This window comes from Lotus japonicus, chromosome 4, assembly GCF_012489685.1.
Source record: "Lotus japonicus ecotype B-129 chromosome 4, LjGifu_v1.2".
Lineage (NCBI taxonomy): Eukaryota > Viridiplantae > Streptophyta > Magnoliopsida > Fabales > Fabaceae > Lotus > Lotus japonicus.
Genome location: NC_080044.1, coordinates 9,131,190 through 9,146,558, shown reverse-complemented (window position 1 = coordinate 9,146,558; position 15,369 = coordinate 9,131,190). Strand labels below are relative to the sequence as shown.

Genomic DNA, 15,369 nt, shown 5'->3' with positions numbered 1-15,369 from the left:
TGTCCACACCTCATCTATGAGGTGGAAAGAGGTGGAGGATGAGAGAGATAGGAATAAAAGAAAAGGTAAGAGAGAAAGTATAAGATATGATAGATGATAAAAGGAGAGAGATAGAAATAAAAATAGGTGAAAATAAAAGGAGGAGTATAACATATGAGGTGTGTATATATCATTGTTGCAAATAATTATCCCATAGTATCTGGTTCATTGAGCTTACCGAGATGTTGGTAGTAAAGAAAGTCGAGTGTTATGATAAGTATTTTGGGCTTCATGCTATAAATATTTTCTTTTGTTAAGAAAAGAGTATGGAAGATGCTAAAAGGTTGGTAGGAGAAGGCATTTTCACAGGCATGGCGGAAGGTGTTGATCAAAGTGGCCGTTTAGACTACCCTAGCTTATATTATGTAGTGTTTTTCCTTACCCTATGAGCTCTATGATCAAGTTAGGAAACACACATCTCTCTTTCTCTCACATATTATTTTTCACACATTTTTATTTCTATCTCTTTATGCATTTTTTCTCACATCTTATAACTCATTTCTCTCTTTGTCCTTATAGTTAAAAGTGGAAAACATACGTAAACAAAACATTATTGTTTCTAATGGTCTGGTCAACACCTATTGTATGTTCTCATGTTCAGCAATCTTAATAGATGCTACAAACACAAATGCATCAACAAACACACAAACAGAAACTCTTTATTCTTTTAACACCATAGAAACGGGTACAGAGGAAATTACTAATAAGTTCTGCTGCATAACTCAACTGTGGTTGATGAAGGAAGCAATTTGATTAAACAAGGAAACAGCATTCTCACAGTTTGGCTTAAAGAGATGAAACACATGTTCTTCCCCTTTTGCCTCCACCACCTCCACAACCCCTTGCCACCCACTCTTCTCCAACAACTCCTTCAAATACCAACCTCTATCCTTCAACAAATCATTCCCAGCAACACAAACCAGCAATCTCTTGCAACCAAGCTTCCCCAAATTCGGATCCTTAGCCGGATTCACCAACGGGTCATCGGATCCAGTGGTTGTTGGACACGTAAACCGCCACCAATTCTCCATAAATGCCACCCCTTCCGGTTTCTCTGCCTCAGACCCAATCCTTTCCACACCCCAAAAGAACGCATGGATCAAAGCAATCCCTTCAAGATTGAAACCCGGAAGCCCTTCTGTACCGACCCGAATACCCATTTGGTGTGCAATGGTTCCCCCTGCACTGTCCCCTGAGAAGAACACGTTACCAAAATCAGCATGGCGGTTGAGCCACTCGTCAGGGCCGTTCCCACCGCAATGGGAAGCGATCCATTTGAGCACAGTCCATGAATCTTCAAAAGCGATTGGAACAGGGTGCTCTGGTGCTAATCTGTAATGAACAGAGACACCGATTACATTACCCTGAGAAACAACCGTGTTGAGGAATTGGTGGTAAGCAGGGTCAAACGGTGTTCCTACGCAGAAACCACCACCGTGGAAGTACACAAGGAGAGGGAGCTTCTGGTTTTCATCGTTGAGCTTTGGAAGGTAGATTCTAGCAGATATGTCTTCATCTTCTCTTGAGATAACCATGTCTTTGGAGTTGACATTGGTTATGGGATCAAACGATGGAGGAACATACTCGCACCCTACGAGTCTCTCTACACGGCCATCTTTGTAGATTTTGACAAGGGGTGAGAAGTCTTGGACTACTTCATTGGAGCTTGAATCCATGGCAGAGAAGGAAAGTGAAGAGTTTCAGGGGTTTGTAGTTTGCACTCTCTACTAGTTACTGAAAAACAGAGCACAGTGGTGTGTGAGAGACAGAGATATGTGACTGTCAATTTAAACAACGCTGGTTGTTGCTTTTTTTCTATGTGAGCACAGTGGATGTCATCTGCTTTTCTTCTCCAACGAAAATTCTCATCTAGACAGCTGAACAAACATGGAATTGTTGCTTTTTTAAATTATATAACAGTATATATCCTATTATGTCCCTCATGTTCTTCATGTGTGTGCTGGAATATTCAAAACTATCAACGATAAAGAAAGACAATGACACATTTGTTGAAATGTGAATCTGCTTTTGTTGCTTAATTAGTGCGTAGCTATTGCTCAGAGATTTCAAAGATAATGGTTATATTATATGCTTTTGTTGTTATAGTCCGTAGCGTAGCTATGAAAGGTATCTGTTTTTGTTGTTTTATGATGTATATGATGTACTACTACCTATTTAAAAGCATATCTTTCTCGAGTAATGATATATACACACCTCATCTTTGAAACACTTCATTTTTACTTTTTTTATTTCTATCTCTCTCATCTTATCATCTATCACATCTAATACTTTCTTTCTCTTACTTTTTCTTTTCTTCTTATCTCTCTCTTCATTCCACCTCTCTCCACCTCAAAGAGAGGTGTGAAAATAACATTATTGTATCTTTCTCTATCATAATTAGAATTATCTATCGGGGTTTCCTAACTTACGTATGCTCCCAATTTCAAAGGAGCAAGATATCACTTTACACCCTTTTTAAGTGGGGGTTGTCTAAATAACTCATGATAAATTTTGGGTTAAATAACTCACCATCCAATCACATTGGAGATAAGTGAGTTGAAATTTCCATATTTTATTTATTAATTTATTTCCAACTCATTTATCTCCAATGTGATTGGATGATGGGTTATTTAACCCAAACTTTATCATGGGTCATTTAGACAACCCCTTTTAAGTGACTAAAAAGCCAGCCCACTTACTTTTCATACAACTCAGTCTTTTGGGCATAAAGGTAATTTGAGTTTTATTTTTTTAATCTGAAAAATCACACACTCTCTTCTAATGTGACAGCTTTCTCCCGCTTTTTCTTTCCAGTTCCTTCTGGAAGAAGCTGTTCCCTTGTTACCAAATGTGTGTTTGTGGCTCGTTCCCTTTTCTCTGATGCGCATGCCTTCAATCTTTTGTTACTTGAAGGTGAAATCAAGATTCAAGGTACTACACTATTAAATCTACATTTTGCAATCTGTTCACCGTTTGAGTTTTACTTTCCCGTAAATGGGTTTTGTTGTGATTAAATAGATTTTAAGTCTCATTCATTTATTGTTTTTCTTTTTTCGTTACACCTCATTTCATTGTTTATAAATATGCAGTAGATTAAGATCTTTGTTCAACTTGGAAATAATGTTTTTTTTTCTACTAAACATGAGGGCAAATCCTAAGTTTTATATACAGATTGCCGTTTTCTTTTTTCTGGCATATGTTGTCATTCTATCTTCATTGTTATGGACAGATGTATGAAATTAATTCTTTTTGGGTTACTTGTAAGTTTTACTTTTCTCCTATTTTACCATTATATAGGGAGAGGTGAAAAAAAATTTAAAGCCTTAGATTCTAGGCCAAAAAAAAGATTAAGATTTTATTTCAGATAATGCTTTTTATGCTTAACATATTCCATGTTTTGCTATGCAATGTATGTAAAAATGTGCTTTGTAAACTCTTCAATTATGCTTGCTAACAATGATTTTTTTTACTAAACATGTAAAATTCATAGCTGAACTAAGATCTATATGACATCTGAAGAAGAAAACGATGTCACTGATTGGCCCTTAGAGCTTTTTAAAGATCATGCTTCTATGTGTGAGGATAATGGAAATACAAACTCTTCAACCTGTCAAGAGCCACAACTTGAACCTCTTTCTTTAGCTAATAACAGTGCTGATTGGATTCCTTATGAAGGGCAAATATTCAATAGTGAAGGTGATGCTTATGACTTTTACTGCTTATTTGCACGTAAAAGTGGTTTTTCTATTAGACGTGATCACATTTACAAATCTACAAAGAATCAATCAGAGAACAATCCACTGGGTATTTATAAAAGGGAATTTGTTTGTCATCGTGCTGGTATTACTAAACAGAGCAAAGTTAGTGAAGTTGAAAGTCAAAGAAAACGAAAAACTTCAAGATGCAACTGTGGTGCAAAAATGCTGGTCACTACAAGGACAATTGGCTTTGAGGAGAAATGGGTGGTTAAATATTTTCACAATCACCACAACCATCAATTATTAGATGACACAGAGGTTCAGTTTCTTCCTGCTTATCGTAGCATCCCAATTGTTGATCAAGACCGTATAATGTTGTTGTCAAAAGCTGGTTGCTCTATAAGTCTCATAATAAGAGTGCTTGAGCTAGAAAAAGGAATAGATACATGCACTCTACCATTTTTGGAGAGAGATATTAGAAATTTTATTCAATCTCAAAGTAGTATTGGTAAAGAAAGTGATGCTTCAAATGTCCTTAAATTATGCAAAAGTTTGAAAGATAGGGATGACTCATTCAAATATGATTTCACATTGGATGAAAATAACAAATTGGAGCATATTATATGGGCTTTTGGTGATTCAATTAGAGCATATGAAGCATTTGGAGATGTGGTTGTTTTTGATACCACATATAGAATAAATCGTTATGATATGCCTCTTGGAATATGGGTCGGAGTTGATAATCATGGAAATTCAATTTTCTTTGGATGTGTTCTATTGCGAGATGAAAAGATTCCTTCATTCTCATGGGCTTTAAAGGTTAGCACTATTTATGTGAAGTTGTTATTAATATTGAATTTCTAATTTTCATATTTTAGTTAGCTAATTTAACATTTTCACTTGTCCAGTCTTTCCTATATTTTGTCAACGGCAAGCATCCAAAGACAATTCTTACGGATCAAGATGTGGCACTTAAAGAGGCAATTGCAATGGAGTTGCCAAACACAAAACATGCATTCTGTATATGGCATATTGTGGCAAAGTTATCAAGTTGGTTTTCTTTTTCATTGGGTTCACGATACAATGACTTTAAATATGAGTTTCATAAAGTATATCATTTAGAATGTGAAGATGATTTTGAGCATAAATGGACCTTGATGATTGCACAATTTGGTCTAGGCATGGATAAACACATTGACTTGCTCTATTCTAATCGTCAATTTTGGGCCTTAGCTTATTTGAAGGACTTCTTTTTTGCTGGGATGACAACAACTGGACGTTCAGAATCTATTAATTCATACATAAAAAGATTCTTACATGTCAGAACAAGTTTGACAGATTTTGTGAATCAAGTATGAACTTAATTGAGTTACTTGTTTCGATTATATTATTTTTGGAATCAATTAGCTTATAACATGGTATTAATAAATATATCTTGTGTAGGTCGGTATTGCTGTGAACATTAGAAATCAAGCTGGAGAAGAAGCAAGGATGCGTCAAAAGTACCATAATCCCCATATTAGAACAGGTTTTCCTATTGAGGAACAGGCTGCATCCATGCTTACACCGTATGCCTTTAAGTTGCTCCAACATGAGATTGAGTTATCTACAAAATATGCATCAACTGAAGAAGGAGAAAACTCTTATATCGTGCGATTTCATACTAAAGTTGATGGAGGTCGTATTGTAAAATGGATAGAAGAAGACAAATCGATCAATTGCTCTTGCAAAGAATTTGAGTTTTCAGGAATATTATGTAGACATGCTATCCGAGTGCTAGTAATGAAAAATTACTTTCACCTCCCTACAAAGTATCTTCCTTTTAGATGGAGACAAGAAAGTTCATTGGTCCCAACATCTAGTCACATAATTAATTGCAATGATGGCTCATCTTTTGAGTTTCGATCTCTAGTTCAATGGCTACAAGTTGAATCTTTGAAGACAAAAGACCGAGAAGAAGTTGCAATTAGAGAACTAGAGAGAGTCATCCGAATTATTACAGATATGCCTGAAGAGCAAGAACATGCAGTTGATATGGAGCCTAATGTTCCAAATAGCAATGATTGTGATGTTGGAAATCCTATTATTTCAAAATCAAAAGGTCGGCCTAAAGGATCAAGGCCAAAAGGAGGAGTTGAGGTAGCAAAAAAGCCTCGTCATTGTCATGTTCCAAATTGCGGTGGAACCGATCATGATGCACGAAATTGTCCAAATAAAAAAAGAAATGTTGAAACATTTAGTTCTCAATCTCCTAATAAGTAAGTTTTACAAAATACATTTTCCTTTTGACTGACTAAGTGATGTTTATTTGTCCTCTCTTTTGCTTTAGCAGGATGAGAAAGGGTTGGGGAAAGTCATCTTAAAACAGAATGTGATGTTGGTAATGAAGAGGTTGAAGTGAAAAGGATTTCCATGTAGTCAACTTGTATTTTAAGATGTGTACTTAATTAGTGGGCTAAGGTCTGTAATTTATACTAGTATCAGGTGGTGAAAATATTAAATATTTTGGAGAAGGAAAGCCAGAGGGCATTTGTAGTGAGTTTTGTCAATGCCTCTTGAGGTGTATTGTTTCTTAATGTGTTGTGTAATGCCAATTAAGGTGTATTAATGTATTCTTTCTGAAATACTATGTCAGTTCTTTCTTGTTGGGCAAACATGAAGTTATGCACTCTCATATAATATTTTGTGTCCAATAATCTATAGAAAGATGTATACAACCGGTTTTCATTATTATTTTTTTTTGCACTCTCACCCAATGTAGAGTTGGCACAAATTTCAGACTTAAATTGCTAGATAAACTACAATTATCACAACCAGAGGTTCGGCAAAGCCAGGAAGTGATGCCAATTTGAATGCTGCCATTTACATTCTGTTATAAAATTGGTCTTCATTCGTTAACTTTTGATCCTAATGGTCTAACAATTCACTATACCTTCCATTTTTATCCATTTATTATAGATCTTAGAGAGAAACGCAAATTGGAATTATTTTACATTAAAAAAAAAAAACCACAAAGACAAGGGAACAAGAAGCTGAGTGATGAATTGCTTTGACTCAATTTTGCCCCAAGAGATTATGATTGAGTTTTCACTGAATTGAGCAGGTTGTGTTGAGTTTTCACACTCAATTGAAAATAAATAATAGATCTGAATTCCACACACCAACAACCCCTTTCGATCAAACACTTTAACCAAAATTGAATTCTTCTTCACAATCTCCCAAACGAGCTCCCTCGTGTTGTCACAAGAAACACTCGTCATCTCTGTCACGGTGGAAGCAATGCCTTCAAGGCAAATTTTTGAGGGTACGCTCTCCTTCTTACTGCCCACGCCGTAGCCGCAGGGGCAGCTGGTCCTAACCATGCACGAGTTTAGGAAGCCCCACGTGATGAGGATTTCGTCGACGGAGTAGAAAACACAGGAGTCACGGAGGAGTGGTGGCGTGGTGCCTCCTCGTTAACTTTGTGGGCAGTGGTTGAGTTTAGAAGATAACCTGGAACAACCTTGAAAGCAATGGGAGAAAGAAACTGAAAAAGGGAAAAAGCAAGTATGAGCCGAGGAGAGAGGTATCAGGTTTTTTTAGATTAAAAAATTAAAAGCCAATTGACATTTATACCCAATAGCTGCAATTATGTGTAATTTAATTGCACTGGTTTTTATGACCATATGAAAAAGGTGTAACATGATAACATGCTCCTTCTGAAAATCTAATTCCCGTAAGTTAAGAAAGCCCCTATCTAAATGACTCAATTATTCAGGTGACTAACTCACAAATGGACCGGACCAATATGATTTTTGATAAATAAATATAAATAAAATGAAAAGATTCTAACCCAGTTATCTTCAATATGAGTAGATGATAGTTACTTAACTCAAATTTTCTTATCGGTCGACCTATAATAATAATCTCAATTTGTTTTTCAATTCAGTTTTTTATTGTAGTATTTATTTTTGAAGGTCAGTTTTTTATTGTAGTAGCATTGTAGCAAATGGCATCTGAACTTCTGAAGGCTCGTTTATGCAGCCATCAATTCCTCATTTTGATGGTTACTAATTACTATGATCCTTAGAGCATGCTCATCATGGAGAACTTCTTGAAATCCAAGGAGTATCGGAATGTTGTGGAATCTGGATTAATTACCATAGATAGGAAGTTGTGTTAACTGATGCAAAGAGCTGAGATATAAGCTTTGAAGCAAATTAAAAGGACATGAACGCAAAGAATTACCTTTTTCAAGCTATCAATCGAGTAAGCTTGGTTATGATTCTCTTTAAAGACTCCTCCAAACAGAGTTGAGACTGTATGAAAAAGAGGTATTGTTAGAATGCAAAAGCAAAGAGTGTGCAACTGCAAGCACATTGAACAAAGTTTCGAAACTTTGCAAATGATATCAGGTGAACCAGTCACACATTATTTGTGTAGAACATTGACAGTAATTAACAAATCACGGTTCATGGTGAAAAGATGGAGAATGTATAGATTGTATAAAAGATCATTTTGTTAATGTAGGGGAGGCATGGGAGCCCATAAGTCGAGGAGCAAGACACCAAGAGATATCGACGTTATATCTTAACTCAAAACCTTATGGGTCACATCTCTTATAAAGTATTCTCGTCACTCATACTTAACAAATGTGAGACTTAGACTTAAACTTCAATTTCAACAATCTCCCCCTCAAGTTCGAGTTACCACCACATTATCATGTCCCCCTCCGCGGAAGCTATCTACCTTTGTACCATTGTTTCCTGGTCAATGAAACCCGCCGCCTAGCCACACTACTAGGAAGACTTTTAACACCAGGAGCTGTTACCATGCTCTCATGAACCATCAGCTCTGATACCACTTGTTGGGGGAGACAGGGGACCCCATGGACCGATAAGCAAGACACCAAGAGATATCAACGCTACATCTTAACCCAAAACCTTAAGGCATTAGGTTTCTGGATCACATCTATATAAAGTATTTTTCTCACTCATACTTAACTAATATGAGACTCCAACTAATACTTAAATTCTTAACAGTTAATGACACCTAACTTTAATATTATTGTGTGCTTTATTGAAGAATCTAATAACATTGATGACCTAATACTTGATGAGTTACAATGTTCTTTGTTGGTTGATGAATAGAAAATCATCTATAGCATGATATTGAGGAATTGAATTTGAAGGCTTCAATTTCAAAGAATTCTAATAAAGGAAAAGGGAGGAGGAAGGGAAAGTATGCACATCACTAGTCTTGATCAAAAGATATCAGATATTTTTCAGTTAAACCCAGCCTTTAGAAATATTTGTTGAAGAGGCTGTCAATCGAGCAACCTTTGTCAACGGATACCTTGTATATTTCAGCACTAGCTATTCAGGCTTTGATCATTATGGGGTCATCATGATCCCTATGTATGCGGCCAAAGTCTTTGCTACTAAATTATGAAGTCATATGGACCTTAAGGCGAGTGTGGCCTTTGGCATCCCTTTTGGTCTCCTCACCTGAAACTCTGGGTTATGTGACCTCGAGATTGGAGTACTCCAAATACACGTTCAATGTCCTTTCTTGCCATTCTTGTTTTTTTGAAAATAATTGTATTTTTTTTCTCTTTGTGGCATTGGGATGGTCTTCACAAATGTAGCTCACTCATGATAGATATTATCTGCTAGATAGTATGCCATATGATACAGTGTTTTATTCACACTATACCACACCACGAGAGGTTCTCCAGCAAAACATCATTAAAGACAGGAGATTGGTTTAGCACATTAATGTCATTGTCAGAACCTGCAATGCCAAGTCCACAAGTCTTGTAGTGACACTGCATCAAGCATGATTTCTGGCCCTTCATGATCACCTTTCGAGACTTCTTAGAAAACTGGGTCGGGAGGCCTGGAGGGGTGAACCCCACCATCAAGATCCCCATGGTCATGGAGGGAGCAAGGGACCTGAGATGGCGAATTTTGGGAGGGAGATGGGTTATCTGCATATCAGAAGTTTTGAGGATGGTGTGTGGTTACAGGGCTTTGTGGGAAAGATAATTGATCTTGTTTTGGGAGACAGGGGAGCCCATGGGTCGAGGAGCAAGACACCAAGAGATATCATATCTTAACCCAAAACCTTAAGACGTTAGGTTTATGGGTCACATCTCTTATAAGTCAAGGTGATTTCGGTGTGGGGGGCACTGCCACTTGGGCTGAGTCAGTTGGGGTAAGTCTTGAGGGGTAAGCCCAGAAGGTGGGGTAACTTGGGTTCCCTTGCTAGGTTGGCCCATTTTCTTGGCTCTGTTTTTTGAACGCAGCCAAGCTGGAAGTGCGTAGTTTTTTGTTCTCCACGGGTGGGCCCCTCCCAGAATGGCCACTAGGGTTTTCCTAACGCCTTTTGCCTCCTCCACGTAACAAAATAATTTTTAACCAAATTTTAAAAAATAAATATTAAATAATACTCCAATCAATTTTACCAAAATCATGAACATCCACAAGTACAAATAGAAACTCCATATTATTAACGGGCAATAAAGAAACTCTGGTTGATAAGTTCTGCTGCATAACTTTTTTTTTTTTTTTGAATAAACTACTGCATAACTTAACTATGATTGATAAAGGAAGCAATTTGATTAAACAATGAGAGAGCATTCTCACAGTTTGGCTTGAGGAGATGAAATACATGATCTTCCCCTTTTGACTCCACCACCTCCACAACCCCTTTCCACTCACTCTTCTCCAGTGATTCTTTATAATACCAACTCCTGTCCTTCAAAATATCATTCCCAGCAACACAAACCAGCATTCTCTTACAACCAAGCTTCCCCAAATTCGGATCCTTAGCCGGATTCAAAAACGGGTCATCGTATCCAGTGCTACTGGGACATGTGAACCGCCACAAATTCCCCATAAACGCCGCAAGCTCCGGTTGCTCTGACTCTGACCCAATTCGCTCCACACCCCAAAAGTAGGAATGAACCAGAACAATCCCTTCAAGGTTGATACCCGGAAGCCCCTCTGCCCCGACCCGAATACCCATTTGGTGTGCAATGGTTCCCCCTGCACTGTCCCCTGAGATGAACACCTTACCAAAATCAGCGTGGCGGTTGAGCCACTCGTCAGGGCCGTTTCCGCCGCAATGGGAAGCAACCCATTTGAGCGAAGTCCATGAATCTTCGAAAGCGATTGGAACAGGGTGCTCTGGGGCTCTTCTGTAATGAACAGAGATACCAACCACACGAGCCTGAGAAACAATGGTGTTGAGGAAGTTGTGATAATGAGGAGAAAAGGGTGTTCCTACGCAGAAACCACCACCGTGGAAGTAAACAAGGAGAGGGAGCTTCTGGTTTGGATTGGTGAGTTTTGGAAGGAAAATTCTGGCAGATACGTTGTCGTCTTTTGAGATCACAATGTCTTTGGATTCAACGTTGGTTGCGGGATCCAGTGATGGGGGAACCAATTCGCACCCTACGAGTCTCTCTACGCGGCCGTCTTTGTAGACTTTGATGAGGGGTGAGAAATCTTGGACTACTTCGCTAGAGGTTGAATCCATGGCAGAAAAACAGAGCAAAACAGAGTGGTGACTGAGAATGAGATGAACAGAGGCGGATGTACCGCCTGGCCATCCTGGGCCTGTGCCCAGGCTCTGGCCAAAAAAAAATTTTTTTTCTTTGGCCCAGATCATAATTTGGGTAAAAAAAAACAAAAAAAAGGCAAATGTAAAGGTAAGGGAAAACTTCAGGGACTACTTCATAAAAAAATTCTGATACCGTAGTCTCTTGTTCACGCACGGGCACGGGGAATTAGATTTCCCACCCCTGGGTTTAGAATTGCCACCCTAGTCTTTTTAAAAAAATGCCGGGAATACCCTCCGGGACTTAAACCTCCATACCAGTCCAGAGGTTGATGTTCTGGACTAGTCCGAGAGTTAAACCTTCGGATTCTTTAATTACAGTTAAAATAACATGACTTTAGTCCAATTGCAGCAAATATAACATGACTTTAAAATTGAAAAGTTACATAATCCAATTTAAACAAAATTACAATACAATAATCCAAGTTAAGCATTAGAAAAGTAAAGCAAAATAACAATACGAAATCTAAGTTCAGCATTTCAAAAGTTACACAAATAGTCCTTAATATAGATTAGTAAAGAACTAATATTAATCTTCTGTTATGTTTGTGAAGCTTCCAGGTGGAGGTGCACTGTCCTTTGAAAATACATGTATAATGAAAACAGATTCAAATGCTTTGTTGTAGATGTGGAAAAGATTCAAATGCTTTATTTTAGATGTGGAAGAAGATTATCATACCTTGACTACATTGGACAAGGTTATATTCAGATAACAATTAGACTTTCTAGGAGAGAACACAGCGACCTGAAAGCAAAGTGAAGAAACGATGTGATGTCCAAGTTGTCCAAAGAAGCTTAAAATGTTAAAGTTGCCTATAGATTAACCTTTTGGAGAAGCAGAACAGATCCAACAGTTATGTCTTTCGCAAATACGCTTTCAGTGAAGACCTTGTGATGGATACTAGCGCCAACAGTGCCCGTAGGGTCCTGAATCTCAATCTCAGATGTCATGAGAGAAACATGAATCATTTCACTGAAATATAAGGAGGAATAAGGAAATACCTTGAGTGTAACTGTTGCATCTCCAAACCCATTGGGATTGCAGGATTTGATAACACCGATGACGTGATCTACTCTTTCATGATGGTGAGTGATTGCGCCCAGAGGAGTGGCAGATCCGTTTAATTGCAGGGCTGAAAGCCAAGCATTGGATTGGAAATCGGGATCGGTGTCGTGGCCGTCTTGGAGGACTTGCCTAACGAATTGTTGGGTTGAAATGTTTGGTTTGTCGTCGGTGGATCTGCGGTGAATCATGGCGGCCTGGACGGCGCCAGCTGGGCCGGGAATGAGAGGACGAGAGCTGGAGGCAAGGTTGTCTTGGCGTTTGCAAGGGCGGATGAAGGTTGATGGTGGATCTTGTTCCATTTCTTCTGGTTATTTCCTGCAACAAGGGAAGAAGGGAAGTAATGTAATGGTGGAGGATGCCTTTGGTGCATAGGGGACTAATATAGGAAGTAAAGGGATTTATGGTGTAGGAGGAATGAGTAATGGGGTTGGTGGTGAAGATTAATGGTGGTCAGAGTTGGTTGTGTAGGCAGTGATGGTGGTTGAGATTGTAATTGATGGTGGTCAGAGTTGGTTGTGTAGGCATTCTGCTGCTTGATAAGGGTGATCCAGGACTATAAGTTTCGGATCACTCCAGGACTTTAAGTTTCGGATCAATCCAGGACTATAAGTTCCGGACTGATTCATAATTAAATTTACCACCCCCCTTTTTAAGACGTCCGAGAGTTGAAAACCCGGATTAATATGAAACTTCAAGATTCGTACCTCTAAAACCAGATACTGTCACAGACAGAAACGTGAAAATGCAGTGACAATAATATGGGACAAACAGACCTCGTTACAATACTGGAGCATTGTCTTAATATATGTAGGAAAATATTCTTGCTAATAATATGGTTACAGACATGGTTACAACATTACAAACATGAATCATATTATCAATCTTCTGTTATGTCTGTTAAATCAAAGTTGGTAATAACACAAGGACCAATCCAAACAGTGTGTTCAGCCATAAATCTATCCAAACGCTCTTTATACGGTTTACACCATTCGGACTCGGGTTCTTCAACGTTGTATTCCCATTGGGGAGCAATTGGCGGCATAGGATGTCCAGACACCAACTTCAGCTACATTTAAGAGTATAGTAGTAAAATTAGATATATTTCAATATAAATTGTTTAACGTGACAAGAGAGTGTATTAATAAAAAAGAAGATATGTATTTAATTGAGGATATACCTGTACAAAGTGATTGGTCACATGACCAATAGCTATGACAGGATGTTCTAACGGTGGGGCGCCTCCTCTCATCGGAAGGTAAGTGTAACTAGATTTTAACGAGATGGAGATGAAAACCACCCGAAACCGGTTAGCAATAAGGTACCCCATCTCCGGTAGATGCATCCATCTGGCTTTAGTGGCTCTACCATCAGGAGGGAGAGTGAGACGATTGTGCATGGCTTGTACCACATCATAACCCCACATGCGTGTATAGTGTTTCTCATAGAGTGTGAGTTCTACAATCAGCTCTTCCCTAACCCGAGGCCAACCGTCCTGACCGTTCTGAAGGTCCAGCAATGCAGCGACGGCTCTGTATCCACAATTACCATCCCCGACAACATCTATCACTTCATGTATATATGGCCATAAAAAAGATGGCAACTCCGGTAAGTAGATTTTGGAGCCGGTGGCCGTCATAGCCATCTTGTTCTTTGACTTAGGAGCTTGCGATGTTGGAGTTGTTTTAGGAGTTTTGGTGAGCCTAGGTTTCCTCTTGCTAGCTTTCGATTCTTGTTCTTTGGTCTGATTGTCAACATGTTCCCAATGTGAAAGGTCACGCTGGGTGGATCCTATTGATTGACCTCTGGGAGGTTTGGTTTTCCTCTCCTTGGACGATTGATTGTGCTTTATCTTCACTTCAGGAGGACACAATGAACTGATTTGAGGACAATAAAGCTCTTTAAGCTTCCTTCTCAACATACTTTGGCCCGCATCATCCAAGGTATTGAAATGAGCCCACAAAGCCTCAATCTCTAGCGGCATGCATCCACTGTTTGAGGTTTGACTCTCCACAACAGGCACTTGTTCCCAAGAAAGTATCTTCCAGAATGGATCAACTGCTGCATACGGAATTGAGGCAATACTCTGAAGTGCACAAGCGCAAGGTAGTCCATGAGTGACTTTCATCACGCAACCGCATTTCTCACCATGACCCCAAAATCTGTTTTGTTCATCATACATTAGGTGAAGTGCATGTTTAGCAACGAATCCTCTCATATTCTTATACATTGGAGACTTGAAACGGTGCTCTACAATGTTAATACTGCGCTCAAACGATGCTTGTATTGCATTGTGGCGTACAATGGTCAACCTATCAATTGCTTCCCATGAATCGCACAGGTTACCCTTGCCATTCCTAAGCATCTTCTTCAAGCTTGCATGTGCACTTTCAGCCCTGCATACAAACATGAAGCTAGTCTATCAAGCCTATCAAATGCATACAAAAAATGAAACAAGCCTATCAAATGAATCAATTCTATCAAATGAAACAAGTCTATCAAATGCATACAAAAAATGAAACAAGCCTATTAAATGAATCAATTCTATCAAATGAAGCAAGTCTATCAAGATTGCATGTGCGTAGTACCTGTTACTTGTTGTCGTTCCAAAATGCTTCACTCTGTTTGTCCATGCCTTCACAAATTTCTCCTTGTGAACCAACCAAGTGTCATAAATGTACGATGTGAACCTTGGATGATCCTTACACATATCACACATGTCGCTTCATTCCTCCTCAAATTGTGTAGTTGTTTCCGCATATACCACTTCATTCCACTTTTGCATCACTAAGGCTTTAAAATCCGTTGTGTCAACCCACAATTTGCACTTTGCCTCAACATTCTTGTTTATGTGGAATAGGCATAGTAAATGGGTAGCCTCAGGAAAAATATTCCGAACAGCACTGAGTAAAGCCAATTCCCTATCAGTCACAATCACTCCAGGTAATCGGGCAGGGTCAGCAAGTA

The 15,369-nt window shown here is 38.7% G+C and overlaps 4 protein-coding genes across 6 annotated transcripts; 1 reads left to right on the top strand and 3 right to left on the bottom strand.

Moving 5' to 3' along the window:
* Positions 1-672: 672 nt before the first annotated feature.
* On the bottom strand, positions 673-1,923 carry LOC130715841 (probable carboxylesterase 12). The gene has a single exon (XM_057565973.1). It carries the CDS (start codon positions 1,713-1,715, stop codon positions 762-764), a length of 954 nt encoding a protein of 317 aa, XP_057421956.1. The 5' UTR covers positions 1,716-1,923; the 3' UTR covers positions 673-761.
* A 1,622-nt stretch (positions 1,924-3,545) lies between these two features.
* LOC130712245 (protein FAR1-RELATED SEQUENCE 11-like) lies at positions 3,546-5,999 on the top strand. The gene is made up of 5 exons (XM_057562078.1): positions 3,546-4,508; positions 4,646-4,916; positions 4,971-5,056; positions 5,181-5,726; positions 5,844-5,999. Exons 1-5 carry the CDS (start codon positions 3,546-3,548, stop codon positions 5,997-5,999), a joined length of 2,022 nt encoding a protein of 673 aa, XP_057418061.1.
* A 1,697-nt stretch (positions 6,000-7,696) lies between these two features.
* LOC130713780 (probable carboxylesterase 12) lies at positions 7,697-12,942 on the bottom strand. Of its 3 annotated transcripts, XM_057563580.1 has the most exons (5): positions 12,342-12,942; positions 12,165-12,266; positions 10,364-12,084; positions 7,965-8,035; positions 7,697-7,864 (listed from the first exon to the last, which is right to left on the bottom strand). In XM_057563580.1, exons 3-5 carry the CDS (start codon positions 11,388-11,390, stop codon positions 7,817-7,819), a joined length of 1,146 nt encoding a protein of 381 aa, XP_057419563.1. In that variant the 5' UTR covers positions 11,391-12,084; positions 12,165-12,266; positions 12,342-12,942; the 3' UTR covers positions 7,697-7,816. The 3 variants fall into 3 exon arrangements, with proteins under 3 accessions (XP_057419563.1, XP_057419565.1, XP_057419564.1); XM_057563582.1 differs by lacking the exon at positions 12,342-12,942 and having other exon boundaries at positions 12,165-12,304; XM_057563581.1 differs by lacking the exon at positions 12,342-12,942 and having other exon boundaries at positions 10,364-12,271.
* Positions 12,943-13,067: 125 nt separating this feature from the next.
* LOC130713778 (uncharacterized) lies at positions 13,068-15,135 on the bottom strand. The gene is made up of 3 exons (XM_057563577.1): positions 14,991-15,135; positions 13,583-14,798; positions 13,068-13,471 (listed from the first exon to the last, which is right to left on the bottom strand). Exons 1-3 carry the CDS (start codon positions 15,119-15,121, stop codon positions 13,283-13,285), a joined length of 1,536 nt encoding a protein of 511 aa, XP_057419560.1. The 5' UTR covers positions 15,122-15,135; the 3' UTR covers positions 13,068-13,282.
* Between the last annotated feature and the right edge of the window lie 234 nt (positions 15,136-15,369).